The sequence below is a fragment of the Macaca nemestrina genome, chromosome 4, assembly GCF_043159975.1.
Source record: "Macaca nemestrina isolate mMacNem1 chromosome 4, mMacNem.hap1, whole genome shotgun sequence".
NCBI lineage: Eukaryota > Metazoa > Chordata > Mammalia > Primates > Cercopithecidae > Macaca > Macaca nemestrina.
This window is the reverse complement of record NC_092128.1, coordinates 177,433,061-177,458,993: the sequence shown is the minus strand read 5'-3', so window position 1 is coordinate 177,458,993 and position 25,933 is coordinate 177,433,061. Positions and strand designations below refer to the sequence as shown.

General features: G+C 47.0%; 3 protein-coding genes across 9 annotated transcripts in view; 1 reads left to right on the top strand and 2 right to left on the bottom strand.

Moving 5' to 3' along the window:
* The window catches only part of LOC139355266 (small integral membrane protein 11), a 33,675-nt gene extending 9,046 nt beyond the window's left edge, over window positions 1–24,629 (bottom strand). The window contains exons 1-4 of one of the 7 annotated variants that reach the window (XR_011622812.1): window positions 24,519–24,629; window positions 18,127–18,293; window positions 15,902–16,043; window positions 13,453–14,957 (exon numbers count right to left, since the gene is read on the bottom strand). Coding sequence is in view for 5 of the 7 variants with exons in the window: in XM_011726153.2 (XP_011724455.1) it covers window positions 18,129–18,293; window positions 24,519–24,530 (177 nt within the window). In the remaining 2 variants the exon portion in view is untranslated. The other 6 variants (XM_011726153.2, XM_011726152.3, XM_011726157.2 and 3 more) reach the window with 6 other exon arrangements.
* Window positions 4,166–5,112, top strand: C4H21orf140 (chromosome 4 C21orf140 homolog). The gene has a single exon (XM_011726158.3). It carries the CDS (start codon window positions 4,166–4,168, stop codon window positions 4,919–4,921), a length of 756 nt encoding a protein of 251 aa, XP_011724460.1. The 3' UTR covers window positions 4,922–5,112.
* On the bottom strand, window positions 5,235–24,597 carry SMIM11 (small integral membrane protein 11). The gene is given in 2 exon segments (XM_071095660.1): window positions 5,235–5,516; window positions 24,519–24,597. Coding segments are annotated over 2 exon segments (294 nt in total). The 5' UTR covers window positions 24,531–24,597.
* Window positions 24,630–25,933: the final 1,304 nt, after the last annotated feature.

The following is a 25,933-nucleotide window of genomic DNA, read 5'->3' as shown; positions in this document are numbered from 1 at the left end:
AATGGCCCAACAGCCCTGCAGCAACACTCACGCATTGAGTTGAGGGACCCACCCCTGTCCTGAGAGTTCAAGTTAAGACTTTGTCTTGCAACTGAACAATCTTGATCTCCCAATTACATGAAATCAATTTAAATGAATTAAACAAATTACAGTGCCCCATGTGAGAATATCAGGTACCTGGAGAGTGGAGAAGAATTAAAAGTAAAGAAGTGCCTTCTAGGAAAGCAGATAGTAGTGACTCGGGGTGGAGGGAGAAGCTCCCGTGGGAAAGGTGTGTGGAGGGCTCCTGTCCTGCGAGGTCTCTGCAAAGGAGTCTGCCTGACCAGTCCTATGGAGACCTGTCCACACTGCCCCCTGGTGGTCACTCCATCACCTTCTGAACACTCCAAAGTCAGGGAGGTGGCCCCAGGAAGCCCACTTCTCTCTCCCAGGCCGTTGACAGCCCCTGCTGGAGCTGGCAGCGGGGAGGGGAAACCCCAGGAGGCTGGAGATTCCTGAGGAAGGGAGGAGAAGCAGCCTCAGGTGGAGGGAGGGGAGTCCTAGGAGCTGACTGCTTGGCTTGGCGGAGGCTACAGAGGAAGTGAGAGAGTATGTTAACAAGCACAGGAAGGTTCTCTGAGTTTCTCTGGCCATCCGTGGTGCAATGCTTTGTGTGAGTCCAGGCCCCCACTTACTGGGGCAAACTACTTCTGGCTCCTTGTGCAAAAGCAGTTCCTGGCCAGACGCTAGTCTCTGCAGAGAACCCCCTGTTGGTGCCTCTTAGGCTCTGGGACCACACACCCAGTCCATGTGTCCCACCTTGTGCCCCTAAGCTGAGGCCTGGCAGGTGCTCCTGTCAGAACCGGCCTGAGTCTGGGCTCCAAGTGAACCCCAGTCAAAAGCTCCAGGATCCCATGAGTCCTCCTTTGGCTGGTTTTCTCCACACCCAGCCCCCACCGCCAGCGCTGCCCCCACTTCATGCTGCCTCTAAAATGATCTTCGAGGACGTCTGATTTTGTGCATTTTGTATCAAATTATTCTTGTCATTGTTTTCCTAATATATTGCCAGATTTACTAATAATTAACGAAGTTAAAACAATGAAATGATCTTTTTGTCTATCAGATTGATAAAGGTTAAAAATCACTGGCCGGATGCAGTGGCTTGCGCCTGTAATCCCAGCACTTTGGAAGGCTGAGGCAGGCGGATCACCTAAAGTCAGAAGTTTGAGACCTGCCTGGCCAACATGACGAAACCCCATCTCTACTAAAAACACAAAAATTAGCCAGGTGTGGTGGCGCACGCCTGTAATCCCAGCTACTTGGGAGGCTGAAGCAGAAGAATCGCTTGAACCCAGGAGGTAGAGGTTGCAGTGAGCTGAGAACATGCCACTGCACTCCAGTCTGGGTGACAGAGCAAAATTCCATCTCAAAAAAAAAAAAAAATAGTATCAAGTGGTAGCTGAGAAATGGACATGAGTTTCAAAATAATAACACCAGCATCATTATTAACAATAAAACTACTGGGTACCATCTAAGATTTCATGTGTTTTTCTTTGTCCTTAGCTTATACCCTACTGGAGAATATATGATCAAAATACTGTGTTGTAGGGTCATTCGAAAGCAATTCGTCTCTGTGTGATTTTGGAACTGACACGATACGCAGCTAGGTTCATCAGTTACTGTTTGTGTTGTTTAGAGATCACTTTGTTTCATTTTCCTTTTTGATTTGCCTTTGTTTTTTGTTTTTGTATAAATTTAATGTGTACAAGTGCAGGTGTGTAGTTTTGTCAAATGGATTGGTTGCTCAGTGGTGATGTCTGGGCTTTGAGTGTAGTAGTGTACATTGTACCCATTAAGTAATTTCTCATCCCTCGCCCTCCTCCTCCTTTTTTTTTTTTTTTTTTGTTGACAGAGTCTTGCTCTGTTACCCAGGCTGGAGTGCAGCGGTGCAATCTCAGCTCATGATTCTCGTGCCTCACCCTCCCAAGTAGCTGGGATTACAGGCATGCACCACCATGCCCAGTTAATTTTTTTGTATTTTTAGTAGAGATGGGGTTTCACCATGTTGGCCAGGCTGGTCTCGAACTCCTGACCTCAAGTGATCCACCCACTTTGGCCTCCCAAACTGCTGACATTACAGGTGTCAGCCACCATGTCCGGCTAATTTGTTTGCATTTTTAGTAGAGAAGGAGTTTCACCATGTTGGCCAGGCTTGTCTCAAATTCCTGGCCTCAAATGGTCCTCCTGCCTCAACCTCCCTTTCAAAGTCTATTATTTTACATTCTGTCCCCATGTGTACACATTATTTAGCTCCCACTTAAAAGTGAGAACATGTGGTATCTAACTTTCTGTTTCTGAATTATTTCACTTAGAATAATGGCATCCAGTTCTGTCCATGTTGCTGCAAGAGACGTGATTTCATTCTTTTTTATGGCTGAGTAATATTTTTTAATGTAAAAATGTTGACATTTTCCAAATTGAAAACTATAAAACAAGATACATTTGGAGAAGTCTAGAATGTTTGCTTTATTCATGTTGTTTATGCGTTAAAATATAAGCACATTGTATACATATGCATATTTACACACATATCTAAAAGATAACATATTATATATACTTTTCCATACTTCTGAACAAGTGTCTCATCTCCATAACTAAAAATTAGATGACAGAGGCAAAGAACTCTTGTCTTAGAATTGACTTCATTGCACTATATAGCATTTCACACTGCAGTTCCAGGCCACAGAGTCCCTTGGGGTAGGGGGAGACAAAGGGTGTGGCTGACAGGGGGATCAATTCAACCACAGCAGCCATACTTCTGTTCCACATAGTTGGCATCCAAATTTGATCTGAAAAACAGTTTCCACTACTAAAAGAAAAATCCTAAGAGAAAATGACCACAAGCCAATTATCCACCCAAACCTGCTGATCCTGGCCTCCGGGAGAGGCTGTCTGGAGACCACATATTTCTTATTAACTTTACCATGATGAGATTATCTTACTGTCTGGGGTTGTCCAAACTTGAGCTCCAAGAAAACCCCTGTGTGTGTTGGGGGGAAAAATCCTCCTCCATTCAACAGTAGAGCAAAGGACCTCACCAATCATTTTGTCTACATCTTCATTTGAGGGAATCCTTCATGCCCATTTTATGAAACGTCTTTAGCTCTGATTAAAGAGGCAAGAAAATACAAAGGAAACTGAAGAGACTGTTAGATATTGAAGCAAACTGTCATTTTGCCTGAGTATATAAAATTAAAAGTGCTTTCAAGATGAGGTATTGAATTAGCTCAATAAGTGCAAGCTCTTGGTGGGCACGGTGGCTCACGCCTGTAATCCCAGCACTTTGGGAGGCTAAGGCGGGCAGATCATGAGGTCAGGAGATTGAGACCATCCTGGCTAACATGGTAAAACCCCATCTCTACTAAAAATACAAATAATTAGCCAGGCATGGTGGTGGGCGCCTATAATCCCAGCTACTTGGGAGGCTGAGGCAGGAGAATCACTTGAACCTGGGAGGTGGAGGTTGCAGTGAGCTGAGATTGCCCCACTACATTCCAGCCTGGGCAACAGAGAGAGACTCCTTCTCAGAAAAAAAAAAAAAAAGTAATAATAACACCTGCAAGCTCCAGTGGAAGCTAGGTGTGCAGACTGACTTTATTTTGCTATTTGCCATACCTTCCTTCTGCCACCTGGAAAAAATCACTCTTAGTTGTGCAAATGGAAAGGCAGTTGGCACAAATTCTATGCATACACAGACACACAACACGTAAGTCCAGGACTCCCTAGGTGTGTCATGACCATACCCCTGGCGTCTGGCACAATGCCTGGTATATAGCAGGTAGGCAGTACGTATTTTTGAAATGGATAAATGAATGTAAACATTTCTCCCCATCTTAAGCCAAATGGGTAGGCTCATCACTATTAAAAGATTGCTAACTTCTGTCTCAGACCTTTTGCAGAAGTGATGTCAAAGTAGCATTTTTTATGGGTAGCATCTGCAATTTCCATATTTTATGGGTCAGAAGGCAGTTGTTCTGAGTATTTATTCCATGATGCTTTGAAACCTGAAGTGTATCTGTAGGACTGGCACTGCTGTAAGAAAGCCCTTTATGAGGTCATCATCCCCACTTGCCATCTCTCCCCAGATGCAGACATGCAAGCTTTTAAAAACAGTTGAGAAGCCACCATGCCTCGCTTTGCAAGCCCTCTTTTAAGAAACGTCATTATCAGAAGTCAATTTGATGGCATCAAGAGGAAGCAATGCCTCCAGTATCTGAAAACACTGAGAACACTGCAGTATGACGGATTTAAGACTGTATATTTTGGGGAAACCAATATCTCAGAAAGTCTAGTAACTGGGGAAGATATTAGTGATGGATATTTCATACAAACTCCAACTTGGTGTATTGTGCACGCTGCGGGTAGTCAAGGATGGGTGCCTTGGAAATATCGGATGTTCCTAAGAGATGAGCTGTGTATCAAACAAGAAGACAGCCTCTTCTCTGAGTTCTGTGATGTGGTGAGGAAGGCCTATGGAAAGTGTGTCATCGTGGTCAAAGAGAGAAGACAGCAGGAAGAGCAGAGGCCAAAGGAAGACAGAGAGGCTGAGGGCCAGTTCTATATCCCTACAGTCATTAACTTAGCAAGCATTGCGTGTTGCCCAGAGGTGGCTAAGTCCTATGGCCACGAACTACTCTCTCTGCCTTCCCCTTGTAATTATTTGAACCCTTTAGACTCAGCCTGGTCTTCTCTGAAATGGTTTATCATCAATAACAGAAAAGAGTTTTGTTTGCAGTCCATTGACAGTGTCTATTCTTATGAATGTATACTTTTCAGCAGTTTAATTAGCAAAGGAATTGAAAGGATAAACCCAAGCAAGTGGAGAACATTAACTAGCAAAGTACGGAGATGGGAAAACTACTATCTTGGGAAATTTTCCTAAGGGCGATTCCTCCGACAAGCAGTGAGGCTGCTACATGTCTGGTCTTTACTGTCAACTCTGTTGAGATGGATTCTACACCACTGCAGCCAAAGATACTTCAACAGCGACCCCACAGGGGTCGCTTGTTCCTAAGGATGTTGGCAAGCACTCTGAGTTTACTAGAAGTTTCACTAAAATGTATTGGTAAGATAGGGGTCTCGACTCTTATCTTGTGAAGGCTGCTTTGAAGGCTTTGTCAAGGGGAGGATTAGTCTAACCCAGCCCAAAGGAGGATGGCGGTAAGCAGGGGTGAGCAGGCTGATAGGTTGTGTGGTCAAAATTTAGGTCTGAGAAAAAAAGAGAACCAGTGTGCAGTCATCCCACAAAAAGCCCAAATTAAATAGCGTGCCAACCAGTTTCCACCCACCAAAGTCACCCACAGGCATCCAGCTTACCATGTGTGAGGTATTGTCCAGATGGTCACCAAGCAAGACTCCCTCCTGCCGATTATCCTTCCTTCCTTGTTGGCAAAGTGGTGGAGGATGAGTGAGAGGCATTCGCGGAGGGGAGACTCCATCCGGACCCTCCAAGGGGAGTAGGTGGTCCCAATTAGGACCTGGAAAGTTATGACAGTGGTGGGTTCAAGTGGGCTATGGTGGGCAAAGGGGTGGCATGCATGGGGGTCTGCAGAGACCACTTATTCAGCCAATCTCCCCACCAACTCCAAGAAGCCCAGCAGGTCATTAGACTGTGCCGTGGAGTTTCATCTCGAAACCCTGTAGCTGAGCCACTTGCAGCTGGGACAACACCCCCCATGTAGGTTTGGGGCTGCTGCCGATGTCTGTTGTAAGAATTTGTCGTTGTCTTTTTCACTTTTATAGAAAAAGTCTTGACCTCCATTAAACATATCATAAAATTCACTCTTGGTTATGTATATTCGGACAGTAATTTTAGAGGTAATCATTCTGAAGCGTGTAAAAAGAATAATTTATGGCTGGGCACAATAGCTCGCACTTGTAATCCCAGCACTTTGGGAGGCCGAGGCAGGAGGACTGCTTGAGGTCACAAGTTCAAGACCAGCCTGGGCAACATAGCAAGACCTCATCTCTACAAAAATACTTAAAAATAGCTGGGCTAAGTGGCATGCATCTATCGTCCTAGCTACTTGGGAGGCTGAGGGAAGAGGATCACTTGAGCCAGAAGTTGGAGACTACAGTGACCTATGTTTGTCTACTGCACTCTAGCCTGGGTGACAAAGTGAAACTCTGTCTCTAAAAGAAAAGGAAAAAAAAACCTTGTAAACTTATATGGGATGCTGATAGCGGTGGTGGGTGGTGGGGCACCCACTCAATTCAATCAATTCTGCATGAATCCAAAAAATGGCTGTAAAAAATAAGATCTTTGAAAAAAAAATTATGAACATTTCTGGACTGGGCACAGTGGCTTATGCCTGTAATCCTAGCAATTTGGGAGCCCAAAGTGAAAGAATTACTTGAGCTCAGAAGTTTGAGGCCAGCAACATGGCGAAACCTCATCTCCACAAAAAATACCAAAATTCGCTGGGCATGGTGGTGCACACCTATGGTCCCAGTTGCTCAGGAGACTGAGGTGGGAGAATCACTTGAGCCCTGGGAGGCGGAGGTTGCACTGAGCAGAGATCGCGCCACTGCACTCCAACCTGGGTCAGACCCTGTCTCAAAAAGAAAAGAAAAGAAAAGAGAGAGAGAGAGAGAGAGAGAGAGAAAGAATTTCCACCCAGAATTTCCTGACAGCCAAGTGCAGAAGGCATCCCATTCTTTGCTTGCCTTCTTTCCCTCCTGAATCTCCCTGTATTATTCAGAAAGGCTTTGTCAGATGAAGGCGAATGTTCAGTGCTTTTCAGCAACTAAGTGGTGGACTTCCGCAGCATTTTGTCATGGTTACACAGGGAATCCTGGTAACATTTTTCCTGGAGATTAATCACACCTCAAACAGCTGACCACTCAGAACTACAAAGTTTCCACTGCTGCAGGCCTCACTTGACAGTCAACAGTGCTATATTAGTTTGTCGTGGCTGTTGAAACAAATTACCACAGGCTTGGTGACTTAAAACAACAGAAATTAAACCAGGTATAGTGGCTGTGGTTGCAGCTGCTCAGGAGGCTGAGGCAGGAGGATCGCTTGCGCCTAGAAGTTGGAGGCTACAGTGAGCTCTGATCACACCACTGCACTCCAGCCTGGGTGATAGAGTGAGACCCTGTCTCAGAAAGAAAGAGAGAGGGAGAAGGGAGAAAGGAGGGGGGCGAAGGAGGAGGGGGAGGGGAGAGAAAGAAGAAAGAGAGAAGAAGGAAAGAAAGGAAGGAGAGAAGAGGAGGAGAGGGAAGGGGGAGGGGAATGGAGGGGAGAGGAGGGGGGAGGAGAGGAGGGGGAGGTGAGAGGAGGGGGGAGGGGAGAGGAGGGGGGAGGAGGGGAGAGTGGAGAGGAGGGAAGGGAAGGATAGAAGGGAGGGAGGGGAGAGAAGGGGAGGGAAGGGAGGGGAGGGGAGGGGGAGGGAGGAGAGGGGAGGGAAGTGGGCCAGGCACGGTGGCTGGGTGGCTCATGCCTGTAATCCTAGCACTTTGGGAGCCCAAGTTTGGAGAAGCACTTGAGGTCAGGAGTTGGAGACCTGCCTGGCCAACATGGTGAAACTCCATCTCTTTTTTTTTTTTTTTTTTTGAGACAGAGTCTTGCTCTGTCGCCCAGGCTGGAGTGCAGTGGCCGGATCTCAGCTCACTGCAAGCTCCGCCTCCCAGGTTCACACCATTCTCCTGCCTCAGCCTCCCGAGTAGCTGGGACTACAGGTGCCGCCACCACTCCCGGCTAATTTTTTGTATTTTTAGTAGAGACGGGGTTTCACTGTGTTAGCCAGGATGGTCTCGATCTCCTGACCTCATGATCTGCCCGCCTCGGCCTCCCAAAGTGCTGGGATTACAGGCGTGAGCCACCGCGCCTGGCATGAAACTCCATCTCTACTAAAAATACAAAAATTCGCCAGGTGTGGTGGTGGGCGCCTGTAATCCCAGCTATTTGGGAGACTGAGGAAGGAAAATCACTTGAACCCAGGAGGCAGAGGTTGCAGTGAACCAAGATCACACCACCACATTCCTGCCCAGGCAACAAAGCAAGACTCCATCTAAAAAAAAAAAAAAAAAAAAAAAAAAAATAGAGAGAGAGAAAGAAAATAAAAAGCATAGGACAGGACAGACAAGACAGCCAAAGGCAAGCTGTTGGCAGGGCAGCACTCTCTCCAGAGGCTCCAGGGAGGACCTGTTTCTTGCCTCTTTCAGCTTTTGGTGGCCACTGGCATTCCTGGGCTTGTGGCCACACCACTTTCTCATCCTGTGTCAAATCCCCCTCTGCCTCCCTGTTACAAGGACACCTGAGATTGCATTTAGGGCCCACCTGAGTAATCTAAAACCATCTCCACATCTCAAAATCCTTGACTTGGTTACATATGCAGACCTTTTTCCATATAAAGAGCAACATTCATAGGTTCCAGGGAACAGAACCTTGATATCTTTGGTGGCCACTATTCAGCAAGCCACAGGTGCTAAAGGAAGTCTTGCTCCATCAATAGAAATATTGCATTTCTCATTGGCAATTAACCTGGTGAAACAGCTCCGATTGTGTAGTATATTTGTGAGGTCTTTTTCCCTCAGGATTTCATGTACATTTTAGGATTTAAGTTCCTTGAGAGCAAACCATGGCACTCAAACTTCCCTGGTCACTTCAATGTGCTCTCATTGTGCCAGCCCATGTGTGGGTGGCCTGAGTTTTGGGAGATGAGTGGGTTTTGCCCTACATCCCATTTTATGCCACGCCTCCCGGGGTTCTGGAATAATAGGCACCAACAGCTACACTCGGTGTGTAGCACCAACAGTGCTGGGCGCGGTGGCTCACTCCTGTAATCCCAGCACTTTGGGAGGCCGAGGTGGGCGGATCATTTGAGGTAAGGGGTTTGAGACCAGCCTGACCAACATGGTGAAACCCCATCTCTACTAAAATACAAAAATTAGCCAAGTGTGATGGCGAGCACCTGTAATCTCAGCTACTCAGGGGGCTGAGGCAGGAGAATCACTTGAACCCTGGAGGTGGACGTTGCAGTGAGCCAAGATTGTGCCACTGCACTCCAGCCTGGGCGACAGAGCAAGACTCCCTCTCAAAAAAAAAAAAAAAAAAAAAAAGATGTGGAAAACTGAGGCACAGAGAGAATCAACCCAGAATTCACACTTAGAGCCATTATTCATGCTGCCTCGCCACTAACACACAACTATTATAATTTAATTTAATTCTCTTAATCCTGTCAGTTGTTTTACAAATAAGGAAACTAGGCGCTGGCAAGGCACCAGGGCTGTGAGATTCTGAAGCCTGTGCTCCTCACCACCATGAGTTAAAGCTCAGTTATTGAAGCTGAGCTTTTCCTTTTTCACCCCCATCATTTCTACGTTGCAAGGCTCACCTCTGACCTCAGATGAGACAGCAGTCGCCAAAATGGCCAACTCCCCCTGGACACCAGAAAATTTTATTTCAACATAATATTAAAGAGGAGACAGAATATCTTTTAAATACACAATATTTTGCAGCGATAAAAAAAGGAATGTGTTTAGGTTAACAGCTAAAGATAAACCAACAGGAGCTATTTTTGTTTGAAAACTAAAGCAATTTAATAAAACAGATTTAGAGTTCTATTCCTTTGAGGCCTTGTAAAACTATTAGAAAAGAGGAAAGAAGGATCAAAAGGACTACGCTTTAATGTGCAATTTTGTTATATAAGATTGTATTCATAATTAAGAAATGTTGCTTTATACTAAACCTGAAAACTTCCCATAGAAAGTAACAGAAAATTCACCGGGCTTTTGGAATTGGATGGACCTAGTTGGAATCTTGAGTTTCTAGCTTCGTAGCTATATGTTCTGGATAAGTTGCTTTACTTCCTTGAGGCTCAATCAACTCCTTAATAAAATACAGTGGGACTTTAAAAATCACATAACCTGGCCGGGTGCAGTGGCTCACACCTGTAATCCCAACACTTTAGGAGGCCAAGGTGGGCAGATCACTTGAGGTTGGGAGTGCGAGACCAGCCTGGCCAACATGGCAAAAACCCATCTCTACTAAAAATACAAAAATTAGCCTGGCATGGTGGCACATGCCTGTAATCCCAGCTACTCAGGAGGCTGAGGCAGAAGAATTGCTTGAACCCAGGAGGCAGAGGTTGCAGTGAGCCGAGATCGTGCCACTGCACTCCAGCCTGGATGACAGAGCAAGACTCTGTCTCAAACAAACAAACAAACAAACAAAACAAAACATCACATAACCTGTGCCAAGCCACTGCATCATGTCTGGCACCCACTGAGTGAGTGGTCCATGCTAAGGTCGAAGCAAACATATCCACAATTAGACCTATCATCACTGATCTCATTTCTTTTACATTCTTTGAGAAAAACTTTTGTTCCTTTTTATCACTGGCATCTAATGAGAGTAGACACATCTTAAGATACTTTGATCAGAGGAAACTTTGTTCTCTGGCATTTCCTTTAAGACCATCTGCAATATCTGCAATTGGTTAGGGAATTAATAATAAGAAGAGGTTTCTTCTGGTGGGAGTGGGACAGGACGGCTGGTGAGGACAGCCCACAGTCTCTTTGGGAGCAACCGTATTGAGAGCACTGTATTTAGTCAAGAGCGGGTGACCACAAGCAGCAACGCTGAGCTGAGCCACGTATCTCTAGACATGTCCACTAGAAGAGAGCTCCTGATGTTGGTGGCGCTATTCTCCTTCTGAGTGGTTGGCTGATGGAACATCCCATCCTCTCTGACCTTTCCCATCACTAACACCCACAGCCCCTCTCCCTCCCACGGACCAAGGTGGAGGTACATTAGGAAACAGTGCTGTCCCTAGAAGGAGCCAAGAGGTAAATTAGCAAATGGGGTTCGTTGGCCATTGGCTCAATCCAATTGGGTTGGATGGAGCCCCTGCCTGGCCAACTGGTGGCTGAGTTGCCCACCCAGGCAGTATACACCCTTCCATTTGTGATTGTGCTGCCACGTGCAAACCATCTTTACATGCTTGACCTCATTCAGTTCAGATGAACACTGTACAGTAGGGAGGGCAGTGATCATTGAGCTCATTTTACAAAGGCCAGGCTGGGGTCTAACCTGTACCTAACCACGTACATAACAGTAGTAACAGGAGGGTCAGGACCAGAATCCAAGTCTTCCTATCAGGAAGCCCTTGAGCCCATCTCTATCTGGCTCCATGTTTCAGCTAAAACTGGTGAATTATGAATAGATCACAGAGATGCCAACGAAATAGAAGCTACACCACCACCACCACCACCAAAAATAAGAAGTATCAAGGTATCAGTTCAGGGGTGAAATAATGGATCCATAGTCATTGAGAGCCCAGGATCCTATCTTTTTACTCCATTGTCCTAGACTTGGTTCAGGTCTCAGACACCTCTGAGTCCAAAGTGGCTGTGGAACAAGCCATTGCATTAGTATTCCAGCAGCCAAAAAGGAGAAAGGGAGGAAGAAGGGCCCATCCTGTCCCTTTTAAGGATCCTTCCAGCAATGCTGGCCTCTGTCACCATCATGTCACTGACGCTGACGTCTTGACGTCTTGAAGATTTTATGTCCCAGACTTCGAAGTACAAGAACTCTCGCTAGTCGTCTCTTTACTTGGCTCAGACTCGACAGCACAGCTGTGAAAAGTCCAGTCTCAGTGAGACCATGAGGGCTGGTTCCTGTCTCTGCCTCCCACCAGCTGGGTGACCTTAGGCAGGGCCTCTCTGCCTCAGTTTCCTTATCTGCGAAAAGGGGATAATGAAACCATTACCCTCCGTGGAGGCTGCTGTGAGTTCTTGGGGAGTAAGGGCTGAAGGATTTGCTGCCGCACACACTCTCTCCTGCCCCTCCTCCCGCCTACCCCCATGGCTCCTTCCCAGGCCGGGCTCCTGCTGCCTCTCCCTCTACCCACCCTTTTACAGCGTAGGTCTCAAAAGGAGGGTCAAGAATTGCCTGGGGATGTTCGTATTACAAATTCCTGGTCCTTCTCCCGTAGGTTCTGATGCACTGGACCTGGAATCCAGCCCAGGAGTCTGCATTTTATTTTTAGTTTTTAGTTTTTTTTGTTTTAACACAAAGTCTCACTCTTTTACCCAGGCTGGGGTGCAGTGGTGCGATCTCGGCTCACTGCAACCTCCACCTCCCAGGTTCAAGCAATTCTCCTGCCTCAGCCTCCCGAGTAGCTGGGATTACAAGCACGCACCACCACGCCCAGCAAATTTTTTTTTTTTTTTTTTTTTTTTTAGTAGAGACAAGGTTTCACCATGTTGACCAGGCTGGTCTCAAACTCCTGACCTCAGGTGATCCTCCTGCCTCGGCCTCCCAAAGTGCTGGGATTACAGGCATGAGCCACCACACCAGGCCAGGGTCTGCATTTTAAACGGCCTCTCCTGCTTGCTCATGTTTGAGAATCCATCCTCCTTTATCTTCTCCTGGACTCTCCGCCGTCCATCCTCTGGCGTCACTCTGACACAGATGAGGCCTGCACGGGGGAGCTCCCTCACGGTGTGATGGTGGGTGTGTTTCCGGCAGTGGCGCAGGAGCTCTCCAATGTCAGGCCTGGGTACCTGCCACCTCTGCCTGTGGGGCCCGGCACAGAGCAGGGCACTAAGCAAACCTCCAGGAACATTTGTGTACTCAGCTCAGGGTGAGGGAGGGAACTCTAAAGATCCAGGCATCTGGAAGGCTTCGGGAATGAGACATTGACAGCTATGTTTCCCTATAGACAGAATTTGAAGAAAGCTTGGACAGAGGCAACCCTTTTGAAAGAATCCCAGACTCTTTGATTTATTTGGTTTCTGAGATTCCTCATGTACGTCTGGGTTATGTATGTACTTGTTAAACAGACTGTGAAATGGCTGAACCTCTTCGTCATGCCTGAGGTCATCACGAGCATAACATCATCACATGCGGCATCCCATGTGGGACGCTGTGGCTGCTGCAGTGTCTGGCACATGAAGAGCACACGGTGAGTTCTCAAGTCTGCTTCTCAAAGACCGTCCCTCTTGCTCAAAGGTATTTCTGCTGCTGACAGTCTTTCTTCCTTCCTGTTTCTAGTATGTTGTAAGCGTGAAAACCAAACAAATGTGTTCGGAATGTGTGAATGTGTGTAATATGATCAAGCAGGATGTGCATGAGGGACTCTGGGGCTCTCCGTGGGTGGAGAATGTGGATGTCGGCTTCTGGCCTTGCAACACATCTCAGGTCCTTTTTGTTTGTTCTCGGTCATGGTCCAGAGGGTTGCGGGATCGCTGTGGTCCAGGTGGGGTCCTGCTAGTGGGCTTTACCAGTCTCTACAACCAGCGGTGCATGCATCTGGCCAATAATTTAACATCAAACTACACATCTACCGACTTCATGTACCTAAGAAGTGGAATGATAGCAAGAACTCCGCCTTGAAAACCCCTAACCTCTGAGCCTTCAGAGACCGATTTGAATAATAAGTCCATCTCCTGCGTGGCCTGCCTTACTTCAGTTAAACTCCTTCTTTATTGAAAAAAAACAAACAAAAAAACTCAGAACAGAAAAAACGAACAAAATCCCTTCAATTAGTGATTAATCATCTCCCCCTAGTGGTCGAAGAGTGTATAGGAAAAGTATCAAAGCAAAAACAAAACTCCCAAATGCTCTTCACAAAAAACCTACACCCAGCCTGGGCAGTGCAGCGTGACGCTTGTCTCAACTAAAAATAAAAAAATTAGCAGGGCCTAGTCCCAGCTCCTCGGGAGGCTGAGGTGGGAAGATAGCTTGAGCTCAGGAGTTCGAGGCTGCAGTGAGCTATGATTGTACCGTTGCACTCCAACCTGGGGGACACAGCAAGACCTCATCTCCAAAAAAACAAAAACAAACTACAGAAAAGCCGTGGGCACCGCTGGCATGATCAGTGGTTTAGTCCAGCCCTTATGTCATCTTCTACCTAATTTTCCAAGATGGCCAGATCTTCCACAAATTCCAAAGTGTAGCTTTAAATCCCAAAGCCTAGAAGAGCACTTGTGTTTAGCACATGAGTGCCTACTGGTCAGCAGATCCCCCGCCTTGGACTTCTGAGGCACACAGGTGGGCTCCCACAACTCCCCCCAGGGCCAGCTCACCTGGACGCACACAGCCTCCCTCCACCCTAACAATGAAAACACTCTGAAACACTCTCACAGGGGTCTGGCACCTGTAGGAGGAAAAGAGGAGAAAGGAGGGTACGGAGGGCAGCCTATGAGGGGGCCCGGGGTCGGGGGTAGCTGGCCGAGGCACCCAGTGCTGGGGACCCCACCTCCACAGCAGATGTTTCTGCACCACCTTGTCCTCTGTGGAAGCCACTCACCTGGGAACCCCCAGCTTGAGATGGCAGGGGAGCTGTGGGTTTACAAACCACCCCCCTTTACAACATGGGGTGGAGGGTGCTGTGTAAGAGAAAGAGATATACAATTTGACTTATTCCAAAGGCCACGACACCTTTTTTTACAAAGGCATTTTATTTTAGTAAACAAAATACTGGTTCTTTTATTTATTTTTCTAATTTCAATTTTAATTTTTTTTTTTTGAGACAGAGTCTTGCTCTGTTGCCCAGACTGGAGTGCAGTGGTGCAATCTAGGCTCACAGCAACCTCCACCTCCCGGGTTCAAGCAGAGAATTCCTGCCTCAGCCTCCTGAGTAGCTGGGATTACAGACGTGCACCACTACACCCGGCTAATTTTTGTATTTTTAGTAGAGATAGGGTTTTACCATGTTGGCCAGGCTGGTCTCAGACTCCCGACCTCAGGCGATCCACTTGCCTTGGCCTCCCTAAGTGCTGGGGTTTCAGGTAAGAGCCAGCATACCCGGCCAGGACTGGTTCTTTTAAAAACATGGACAAATTCACACTATTGTAAGTGTAAGGTCTAGGTTGGGAGTTTATCCTCTGACAATGTATTCAATAATTAAGTATTTCTTCTCTTTCTTCTCAGCTGGAGTCCACTCAAGCTGACATTTACATGGCAGAATCTAGAAGGGAAAACCAAAGGGATGAGTAGGAAATGTTTGATAAGAGTATACCTGAGGTTTACTGCTCAGCATAAAGACCTCTGCTCAGCCATTTAAACTTAACAAGCGGACACCACTCAAGTCGATTGCTCAAGTCTATTTATTAACGAATGTATCACAGTTTCCCTTCCATCTGAAACACCCCACCCCCCTTTTTTTACTTTTTTTGAAACAGAGTCTCTGTCGCCCAGGCTGGAGTGCAGTGGCGCAATCTTGGCTCACTGCAACCTCTGCTTCCCAGGTTCAAGTGATTCTCACGCCTCGGCCTCCCGAGTAACTGGGATTACCGGTGCGTGCCAGCACGCCCAGCTAATTTTTATATTTTTAGTACAGACAGGGTTTCGCCATGTTGGCCAGACTGGTCTCGAACTCCTGACCTCAAGTGATCCACCCGCCTCGGCCTCCCAAAGTGCTGGGATTACAGGCATGAGCCACCGCACCCAGCCTGAAAACCCTTTTAGTTTGAAGGAAGTCTCTAGTCTTTAAGAAGCTGCCAGCCTACAGAGGAAGACCAGCTCCCTGAGCTGCTTCTAAGCCATCCAGCCCTGACTTAACTGCAGGTCTCTGGTGATGCTTGTGGGAGGGACAACGCCTTTATGATCTTCCATCTCATCTTTTCTTCCTTTGATCAGTTTAGCACACAAAATGGGGATTGTCAGGAATATAAATTCAATCAGCAACATTTTAATCTAAACTGCCTTCCCTCACCCTTTTTAATTTCTCTCCTCCCCATCGTAATGCCTACTCCTAAATGTCAGTCAATAAAACACCTTAAAAAAAAAAAAAAGAAAGTAAGTAACTTCTTCTATCTAGCAAAAGCCTACAGTTCACTGAGGACCAGCAAGTGCGCAGATGCCGGAAGGGGTGAGTAACAGAGAGCGAAGCGTCCCTGCGAGCTCACTTGCCTGTATTCGGGAAGGTAGTGCAGCTTGGGCTTGGCCGTGCTGATTGAATGCATTTGACCTGGGATCGATTTCTGGTTCTGTTCTTCACCATGTAGAGTGAGCCATTCTTTCAATCTGAACATGCCTCACAGAGTCATCAGGGCTGAATAACACGGTTGTGCATGAAATGCTTAGCAAAGTTCCCAGCACAGAATAACCACTCAGTAGGTGTTGCTACTATTCCTCATCAGTAGGCCTTTAGCCTCAACAAGCCTGACGGCACTGCAAAGGTATTCCTACTGACAGAAGCGTGGAATCTCAGAGTGGGCTGGGTTTGGGAGGCCACTTAGCCCAGTGGTTCCCACCTGTTGCTGAGAAGACAACCTAAGGATTATCTAATGGGTTTTCAAAAGAGCAGAGGCTGGGCACAGTGGCTCACGCCTGTAACCTCAGCACTTCAGGAGGCTGCGGTGAAAGTATTGCTTGAGCCCAGGAGCACAAGACCAGCCTGGGCAACACAGCAAGACCCCTTCTCTACTAAAAATTGTTTTAAAAACCTCGCCGGCATGGTGGCATGCTCTTGTAGTCCTGGCTACTTGGGAGGCTGAGGTGGGAGGACTGCCTGAGCCCAGGAGGATGAGGCTGCAGTGAGCCGAGATTGTGCCACTGCACCTCTCTAGCCTAGCTGACAGAGTAGGATCCCATATCCTAAAAACAACAACAAAAAACCCAGATACCCAAACCTAACCAGAGCCATTATGGAATCTCTCTGGGCTGAAGCCTGGGAATCTTCATTTAAACAAACACCTGGGCAATTCTGATCATTAGCCAGGTTTGGGAACCACTGACCTAGAACCCCACCACCACCACATTTGAATCCTTTTTTTTTAAGACAGGGTCTCGCTCTGTCACTTAGGCTGGAGTCCAGTGGTGTGATCATGGCTCACTGCAGCCTTGAACTCCTGGGCTCAAGCCATCCTCCACCTCAGTCTCCCGAGTAGCTGAGACTACAGGCATGTGCCACCACACCCAATAAGCGTGAGGCTAAGCTTTTTTTTTTTTTTTTTTTAAGTTTTTGTAGAGATGGGGGTCTCACTATGTTGCCCAGGCTGGTCTTGAACTCATGGGCTCAAATGATCCTCCCACCTCTGCCTCCCAAAGCACTGGGATTACAGGCATGAGTCACCACACCTTGCTGAATCCTCTGATTTTTAAAGTACAGCACTCAACCTGCAAAGTGAAGAAACGGCATCAACACACTGGAATCAAGGTAATTGTGAATTGTCATGTGTTAAATCTGTAACAGGGGCTTACCAGTAACTTTCTGGTGCTTTGATGTACTGTAACTCCCCAGGTATGTTCTAAGCCCGCCAGTGTGTACTGTGATAGGCACTGGGTGACAAAGATGACTGCACCCTCAAGCCTGGTGAGGAGGTCCTTGGGAAGAACCTAATAAGCAAGGCCAAAGGCCATGGTGGCAGAGGAATGGCCTGTAGGGGGATGGGGAGTGGAGAGAAGTGGCAAATGAGGTCTGGGTTAAGACCAGACTGGGAAGGGATTTATTTGTCATACCATGGAGTCAGACTTTATCTTAAAGATAACAGGGTTTCTTAATCTTGGAATTTCAAATGACCTTTAAGATATGGGATGCTACTCTGTCACCTAGGCTAGAGTGGGGCAGTGGCACAATCTCGGCTCACTGCAGCCTCAGCCTCCTGGGCTCAATAAATCCTCCCACCCCAGCCTCCCGAGTAGCCAGGACTACAAAAGCATGCCACCACATTGGCTAGATTTGTAAAACAATGTTTAGTAAAGAAAGGGTCTTGCTGTGTTGCCCAGGCTGGTCTTGTGCTCCTGGACGCCTCACTTCTGCAAACTTCTCCCCACACACAAATGCAGACGGTTTTAGCATGTGTGCTTCTCTGGGAAGAAGGTCCACAGCTGTCATTAAGTCCTCAATTTTTAACCCAATACCTGTCAAGAACCACTGCCACTGCAGGTTTCGAGAAGGATGAACTCATCCTCCGTAGGCCTTGGCTCAGCAGCACTCAGATCCCAGGACCAGGATCTGCACACCTGGCCCTTTATGGAGCGGTTCTACCTTAGAACAGGTGAGAGGCCACATGCCCCCACGCAGCCCTTCAGACCCGAAGGACAGGGAAGTCTCAGACCTCTCTCGTTCACTGGTCGGTCACCCCAACCCACTGGCCAGCTCCCACTCGCAAGGCCGGGTACTGTGGGCTCACCTTCAGTTATCTTTTTTCTCTGACTGCTTCTTCCTTTCAGCCTCCAGTTTTTGTTGTTTTGCTTCCAACCTTTTTCTTTGGTATATTTTCACTCCAGCAAATGCCAGGCAGAGAATTAATGTTTTTGCTGCCAAGATATACAGCAGCAGGGGCACGTGCTCAAGAACCTTCAAGAAGAAAGAAGCCATGTTAACTAAATGTTCCCTCACTGACATGGGAGGTTTCTCTTATGTTCCTTCAGTCAACAAATATTTCCTTAGCACCTATTCTGCAACAGGCACGAGGATGGGGGCTGGGGCTACATGGAGACCAGGCAGAAAAGGTCTCTATCCACATAGGACCAACAGTCAAGTTACAGCTCTGCTCTTTGCTGCTTGCTTGCGACTGGCTTCATGGAGGGGATCACCAGTCATCTACAGGCGTGATAACTCTGGTCTCGCACAGCTCAACCGTGCAACCTGCTGATCAGCCAGGCCCTTGCTTCTGAGGCAGCAGCCAGATCCAGTGAAAGGAGCTGGAGCCCGGACGCCTGGGTCACAGCTCTACTTTGCCACCGACTGACTGGGTGACCTGGGTCAGGCAATGAGCTCCTTTCTTGCTTGCTTTCTGAGCTCCTGCCCCTTCATCTGCAAAGTAAGAGTGAATCAGACCTTGCTTCTGGAAACTGCAGCTTTAGTATTCTGGGATTTTCTTTTGCTTCTAGAGACTCATTAGCAATGGCAATTGACGGTAAAATAAAACACAACAGAAGTCAAAACATTAAAACATAGCTACTTCCTAACTGCTCTTGCAACCCCATTCACTAAAATAAAGTCTAGGGAAAAACTATGGATGTGAATTACTCACTCTGCACTAGTAGGTTTTTGTGTGTGTGTGAAATTCTATATATTGCAATAGTACCTCAAGGCAAATATTAGTTCCATACACATGGTTAGTATGACCTGAATGATAATCATGTACTTTTTGTGTGATTAAAAATTCCCTCCCAAATAGTGAAAAGGTATGCTTTGGTTGAGCAATCATTATTTTAGAGGACCAGGTAGGATTTTATCCCAATGAAATCCTTATTTCTGCCAATCACTTATTATATGAAATACGAATGAGATTCCACTACGGGGGATACATGTGCACCTCCTTCTTATAGTCTAACCGAAGTTGATCTGAACCTAGTTAGTGTGCACAACATGTTCACAGGACCAGGGGGTGGAAAGAACTTCCAAGGGGACCTAATCGACCCGCTGTTTATATGAGCAAGGAAAGTAGAGCTCCTGGAGGTTGAGCGGTTGAGGCGTCCCACAGCTCCCTCGTGAGGAGCCAGTTGGAAGGACATTCTAACCCCGGGGCCAGTCTCCCTTCCACTGAAGCCTGATTTTCAATAAACTGCAATTCATGAAATCACAATGTATGTAGATAAATGTTCCTATGATTGTATCGAAACTCTTTATGACTCAGAACTAGATGTGGATTTCACACTTAGAAGCTGTAGCATCAGCTGCTGTAGACTGGGAACTCACGGCGTGCAAACTGCCTTACGCGGCTCTTTCCCTTCTGCCCTTAGCCACCTCCAGAAGCAGATGGCTTGTCCTGACTGTGGGGGAGCTGAGGAAATGCAGAGGCGGGGAGGCCAGCAGTCAGGGAGGCAGGGCCCGACCCAGCTCCAAATGCTCCAAAGCCCAACTCTGTAGCATCACACTGTCCTGTACTGTATATGATTCATTCCTCACACCCATCCACTTCACATTTACAATATGCAAATGCACTATGGCTCGGCTACTGAATTTTCCAGAGGCAACTGGACTCGCTACCTCTGAAATCATTTAACTGGTTATGTATGGATATTTGCAGAAGGGATATAGCATGATATGATAGAAATACAATGAAAATCATGGGAGGAGGCAGGGATGCAAATACTTAAATCGTTGCAATTTTACTAAAACAGTAAGAACACAAGAACACTCAGTAATTAGCTAATAGTTTTCAACCATGAAATTGTTTTAACAGTAAAGAATAAGCACGACACATGTACTTCAGAAAGATCACTCTGGCATCAGTATAAAAGACTGAAAAAGTTCTGAAAGTGAAACTTTTCAACTTTTTACTCTGGTAAATATAAGTAGCTTTAAACATTGACTTCGTTTCCAGGCTCTTCTTCCCTCAGACCTAGGCTAATCCCATCCCTCCAGTAAACCTTGAAATCCTGTTTCCTTGAAGGTTTGCATTTTAGAGGTGAAGGTTTGGTGCCATGCCTACAAACCAGCTATGAAAAGAATGTTGTTGTATAAACTTCTTTTTGTTTACTAGGATTTTCCAGGCTACCTGACGCACTGACTCACACTGGGAAAAGCTACTCTCTTCCAGCTTTCTCAGTCTCTCTGAATAAACCAATGGGGCCCTATTATTATTATTATTTTTCTCAAGACGGAGTCTTGCTCTGTCACCCAGGCTGGAGTACAATGGCACCATCTCGGCTCACTGCAACCTCCTGGGTTCAAGCAATTCTCCTGCCTCAGCCTCCCGAGTAGCTGGGATTACAGGCACGTGCCACCACGCCCGGCTAATTTTTTATACACTTAGTAGAGGCAGGGTTTCACCATGTTGGCCAGGCTGCTCTCCAACTCCCGACCTCATGATCCGCCCGCCTCGGCCTCCCAAAGTGCTGGGATTACAGGTGTGAGCCACGGCGCCTGGCCAGGGCCCTATTATTAATATAATGAAGACCACATTACTGCCCATAGCTATCTACAATCCAAATAGGAAACTTAGCTTTAGCAATTGCAGGAATGTACTCTCTCATCCAGAGGTTAGAAAATGCGTGGAAATGGAAACATATCAGCCAATAGACGCCGGTGGGAGGTTTCAGTGTTCACTTTGTTTTACAGGCAGTGGAGAGGCACGGCAAGAGGCAGAAGTGTGGACTGAGAAGGATGCAGCACAAGGGCAGCAGGGGTCAAGAACATTCATAGGGTAAAGCGAAGGGCTCCAGAGCCCCTTCCTGCCCCCTCTTAGGCACTAACCTTCAGTGGTGTGAAACCCCTTCCTCCAATTTCCTTTGAACAAATCCCTTACATCTCTTGAAACATACAGACCTTCGGGGAGGAAAATGAATGCTGCCAGGGTAGACTGGATCTACATGAATTTTTTTTTGAGACTCCAACCAGGCTGGAGTACTGTGGCATGATCACGGCTTCTCACAGCCTTGACCTCCCAGGTTCAAGCCATCCTCCCACCTCAGCATCCCAAGTAGATGGGACTACAGGCACATGACACCAAGCCCAGCTAATTTTTTCTGATTTTTTGTAGAGATGGGGTCCCACTATGTTGCCTAGGCTGGTGTTGAACTCCTGGGCTCATGTGATCTTCCCACCTCAGCCTCCCAAAGTGCTAGGATTACAGGGGTGAGTCACCGTGCCTGGCCCAGATCTACATTAACTTTTAAAAACAAAACCCTAATACCTGTGAAATGGGAATAACTAAGTTTTTTTTTTTTGAGACGGAGTCTCGCTCTGTCATCCAGGCTGGAGTGCAGTGGTGCGATCTCGGCTCACTGCAAGCTCCGTTTACGCCATTCTCCTGCCTCAGCCTCCCGAGTAGCTGGGACTACAGGCGCCCGCCACCACGCCCAGCTAATTTTTTGTATTTTTTAGTAGAGATGGGGTTTCACCGTGTTAGCCAGATGGTCTTAATCTCCTGACCTCGTGATCCGCCCGCCTCAGCCGGGAATAACTAAGTTTTTAAATAATGGGGCCACACTTGTTGCTAATGCATAGGTAGCATTGTAGACTGTCACTGCCGGCCATGGCCCACTGAGCCAGAGGGGGAAGGCCACCAGATGCACTGGGGGCTACCAAACCTTCCACCTTCCGCAGCTCTCTGCAATCAGGGCCATGTCTTTCTTTTTCTTTTGAGACAGGATCTCACTCTGTTGCCCAGGCTGGAGTGCAGGGGCATGATCTCGGCTCACTGCAACCTCCACTTCCCAGGCTCAAGCAATTCTCCAGCCTCAGCTTCCCTAGTAGCTGGGACTACAGGTACGCATCTCCATGCCCAGCTAACCTTTGTATTTTTTTGTAGAGACAGGGTTTCGCCACGTTGTCCAGGCTGGTCTCGAACTCCTGAGCTCAAAGTGATCTGCCTGCCTCGGCCTCCCAAAGTGCTGGGATTACAGGCATGAGCCACCGCGCCCGGCCTGGGGCCATTCCTTTCTAACACTACATGAGATGGGGCTGTGTTTAAACACAAAGCTGCTCCCTGGAAGCCACGGTGCAGAAGCTGGGAAGGTTTGGGCAGATTTTGTTCCTGATGGCAGAAAAAACTGTCACAAGCAAGACTGGCCCGAGTGGTCACGTGGGTTGGTGTCACTCACAATTAAAGAGGAAAACTCCCCACGCATTGCATTTGACCAGTGTGCACCAGCACCGCCTGGAACTTGTGAGAAGTGCAAATTCTCAGGCCCCAGCCAGATCTACCCAATCAGAAACTCTGGAGTCGGGCTCGAAATCCTTGCCTTAACTAGTGCTCGGGGGTGAGAAACACCGCCTTGAGGCATTAGGTTTAATGCTTTGAACCTTAGCCCTTAGTACCAGTTACTGCTTCTCTCCTCTACTGACTTAGCCACTGCGATGGGCGAATGGCCTCCCTAAACCTCGGCCCACACTGCGTTCCGCTCCTTCCCCTCTCCATCCTCTCACTGCCTCTTCTTTCCTTCCCAACCTTTCCACCGTGAGCTCTGATCCTCAAGGCATTCTAAACAAACTCTCCTATATGTTCCAACCCTTCACAGAACACACACTCTGCATCTTTAACTTATACCAGGTCCTGGGCCCTCGGCCCTCCTGCAGGGCCTGCCAAGCCCCTCGTCCCACAGAGCTGGGGAAGATGGGAAAGCTACCTTCCTGCCTCCCGGATCCTGCTTCCAGACCTTTCCAGTTTCTCCTTGCAATAGAAAACCACTGGATGTTTTGAAGAAAATGCTTATAATAATTGAAAAAAACACACAGAATAAGATCATATGTATGAAAACACGCCACACGTATATACAGAAAAAGTGAATATACCGAGATTGTTAATAGTAGCCATTTCTAGATGGTGAGACGATGTACAACTTTTGCTTGATTTTAGACTTTGCAAAGTGACTACAATAAACATTATTTTAGTGGCTGCTCTCTTAAACAACCTCCACCTCACCTTATTGACTTCCGGGACTTACAACGACCTTCTCCTTTCTCTCGGTGAAACCTGATTGCTGACCTACTCCCTGGCTGCCCTTGAACTTCTGCTCCCGCCAGTTGAATCTAATGTTTCACAGGGGTCAGGTGTGTTTACTCGCCAACCAGTTTATTTAAGTTGTACTTGGTGCTATGTTCCATAACTTATTTAAACATCACACTTGTGAAATATGACTGTATAAAGCAAGAGTTTTTATGAAAACTAAGTTGAATGCTTTGAAAGACTCAAGTTTGAGTTGGAAAAAAAATGCTGTTGGCAAGACAACTGTGAAAGGTGAGGGAAGAGCGTGAAATGCTGGAAAGATTCTGTGTGTGCATTGCTCGTAAGATCTTAATCCACTGTCTCAGTCAATGCAGGCTCCTAGAGCAAAGGACCACAGACGGGGTGACTTATTGAAGAGGTACTTATCACAGTTCAGAAGGCCGGAAGCCTGAGGATCAGGGTGCAGTACAGGGGGTTCTAGCGGGGCCCTCTTCCAGACTGCCGACGGTTGGCTTCTTGTTGTACCCCCAACACGGCAGAAAGAGGGTAAGAGAGCGCTCTGGAGCCCTTTTAATAAAGTCACTCTTCCAAACATTAGGGCTCCAGCCTCATCACCTAATTACCTCTTACAAGCTCCAACTCCAAATATCATCACACTGGGCACTATGGTTGCAACACATGTACTTGGAGAAACACAAATATTCAGTCCACTGCATCTACTTTAAAGGAACCAAAATGGCCCGAGCACGGTGGCTCAATCCTATTATCCCAACACTCTGGGAGGCTCAGGCAAGAGGATGGCTTGAGTCCAGGAGTTCAAGATCAGCCTGGGCAACATAGTGGAGCCCTATCTCTACAAAAAAAAAAAAAAAAAAAAAAGCATAAAAAAAGAAAGCACAATGCAAAATTGCAGGTAAAGCTTTAAAGGTATATAGTTTTTATAACAAAAGTGAGGAACATTTGAAGTTAGTGAAAGTACACTCAAAGAAAAGGCCTGGCCTTCTTCCAGAAGTCCAGTGAGTAAATGTACATTTACGTTTTAACTTAAAATGAAACATAAATATTATGCTTTCACCTACTTTTTCTTTTTAATCAGTCTACTTGTATAGAACTGTTATTCTGAATTTTTACAATCAGAAGGAAGAAAAACACCCCAAGCCATAAATATTTAAAACTACACTCACCTTCCAGTTCATGGTAGACTGTGAATTCACTCCTGATCAACACAAACCCCCAACAGACAAGTACATGAGAGGCAGCTGGAAGGTCAAGTCCAGGGAGCTGGAAGGTCTGATCTGGGCAGGAAGAAACAGGACAGTTTGGAGTTCCTAGGGCAGACCAGCTTAGAAAGGTGTCTCTCTGATGGGGAGAGGGCATGGGAACAGAAAGCCAACTCCGCAGAGAGGTGGGCTGTGTCCTTGACAAGGCGATTGAGAGACTGGTGGGAAGTGGATGGGCTGGGCGAGGGCCCAGACAGGCCTGGCCCTTGCTGAGCAGAAAGCTCTCCTCAGCGGCTCTCTGTAGCCCCCAGCAGCACAGCACCTCTCCTGAGGGAACATGGGCTCCCATCCCATTCATCTGTGGACCTAAGAGCTCAAGTCTAAAATCCGTCCCTCCACCTGCCTCCAGACCGAAACACAAGCTCGTTTGGGAGTGAGTGTCTTTGTCAAGTCCTCTGAGTGTCAATTAAGTTCAATTTGGTTTTTCGAAGATGATCTGGGAGCAAGGGAATAAGGGATAGGGCAGAAAAACTGTCGGATGCAATTCAGATGCAGAATCCTCTCTAGAGCTTGAGGGAGACCTAGTAGAAGATGGGGAAGGAAGTGACATCAGAGAGGATGGTGAATTGTGAATTCCAGAGTTGCAGAATTGTTCTTTAGATTCTGATTTTTTAAATGACAGCACTTTGGTTCAGAGGGTTAATGACTTACCCCAGGTCATACGCCACACCGTGGCATATGGAAGGAAGAAGGCAGGGCCGGCAGCCCAAGCCTTGGGATTCCCTCCAAGGTCTTGTAGGTCACTACTCTTAGAATATGACACGTACCCCAAGAAGACTTGAGCTCTGGATGAAGAACCTACACCCTCTGGTAAGTGACTTTCCGCTGGGGCTTCAGTCCCATCTGTAGGTGAAGAAAGGTGTCAAGCAGATCGTGTTCACTGCCCCTACATTTTCTGAAATTCAGTGCTTTATAGCACAATAATCATAGCTTAACTTTTTTGTGTCAGAGACAAAAAGGTGGCTAAAGTGCTTAGACGGGTTAAGGCATTTAGCCCTCACAACTACCCCATGAGACAGCTTACTGCCTCCACTTTAGAGCGGAGGACATAAAATTTAAGTAACACATCGAGGGTCTCACAGGGGGGCCTGGGATTCGAACCCATTCAGTCTGGCTCCAGGGCTTTAACCTTGGCACTATCTTGACACAGGCAGAGAGCTTTGCATTCAAAAGTCAGGGAAACACTTCTCCTGAAATGTACTTACCGTCATAATTAAGAAAAGTGGCTGAAAATGTCAGAGGCCTTTAGAACGGGGATAAGATGAACTTCAGGCAAGATGTTTTTTTAAAAACTTTCAATTACAAAGATCTCCCATCTA

Excerpts from the sequence above, each read along its gene's own strand:
- C4H21orf140 (XM_011726158.3), top strand. The coding sequence starts at position 4,166 with ATGCCTCGCTTTGCAAGCCCTCTTTTAAGAAACGTCATTATCAGAAGT.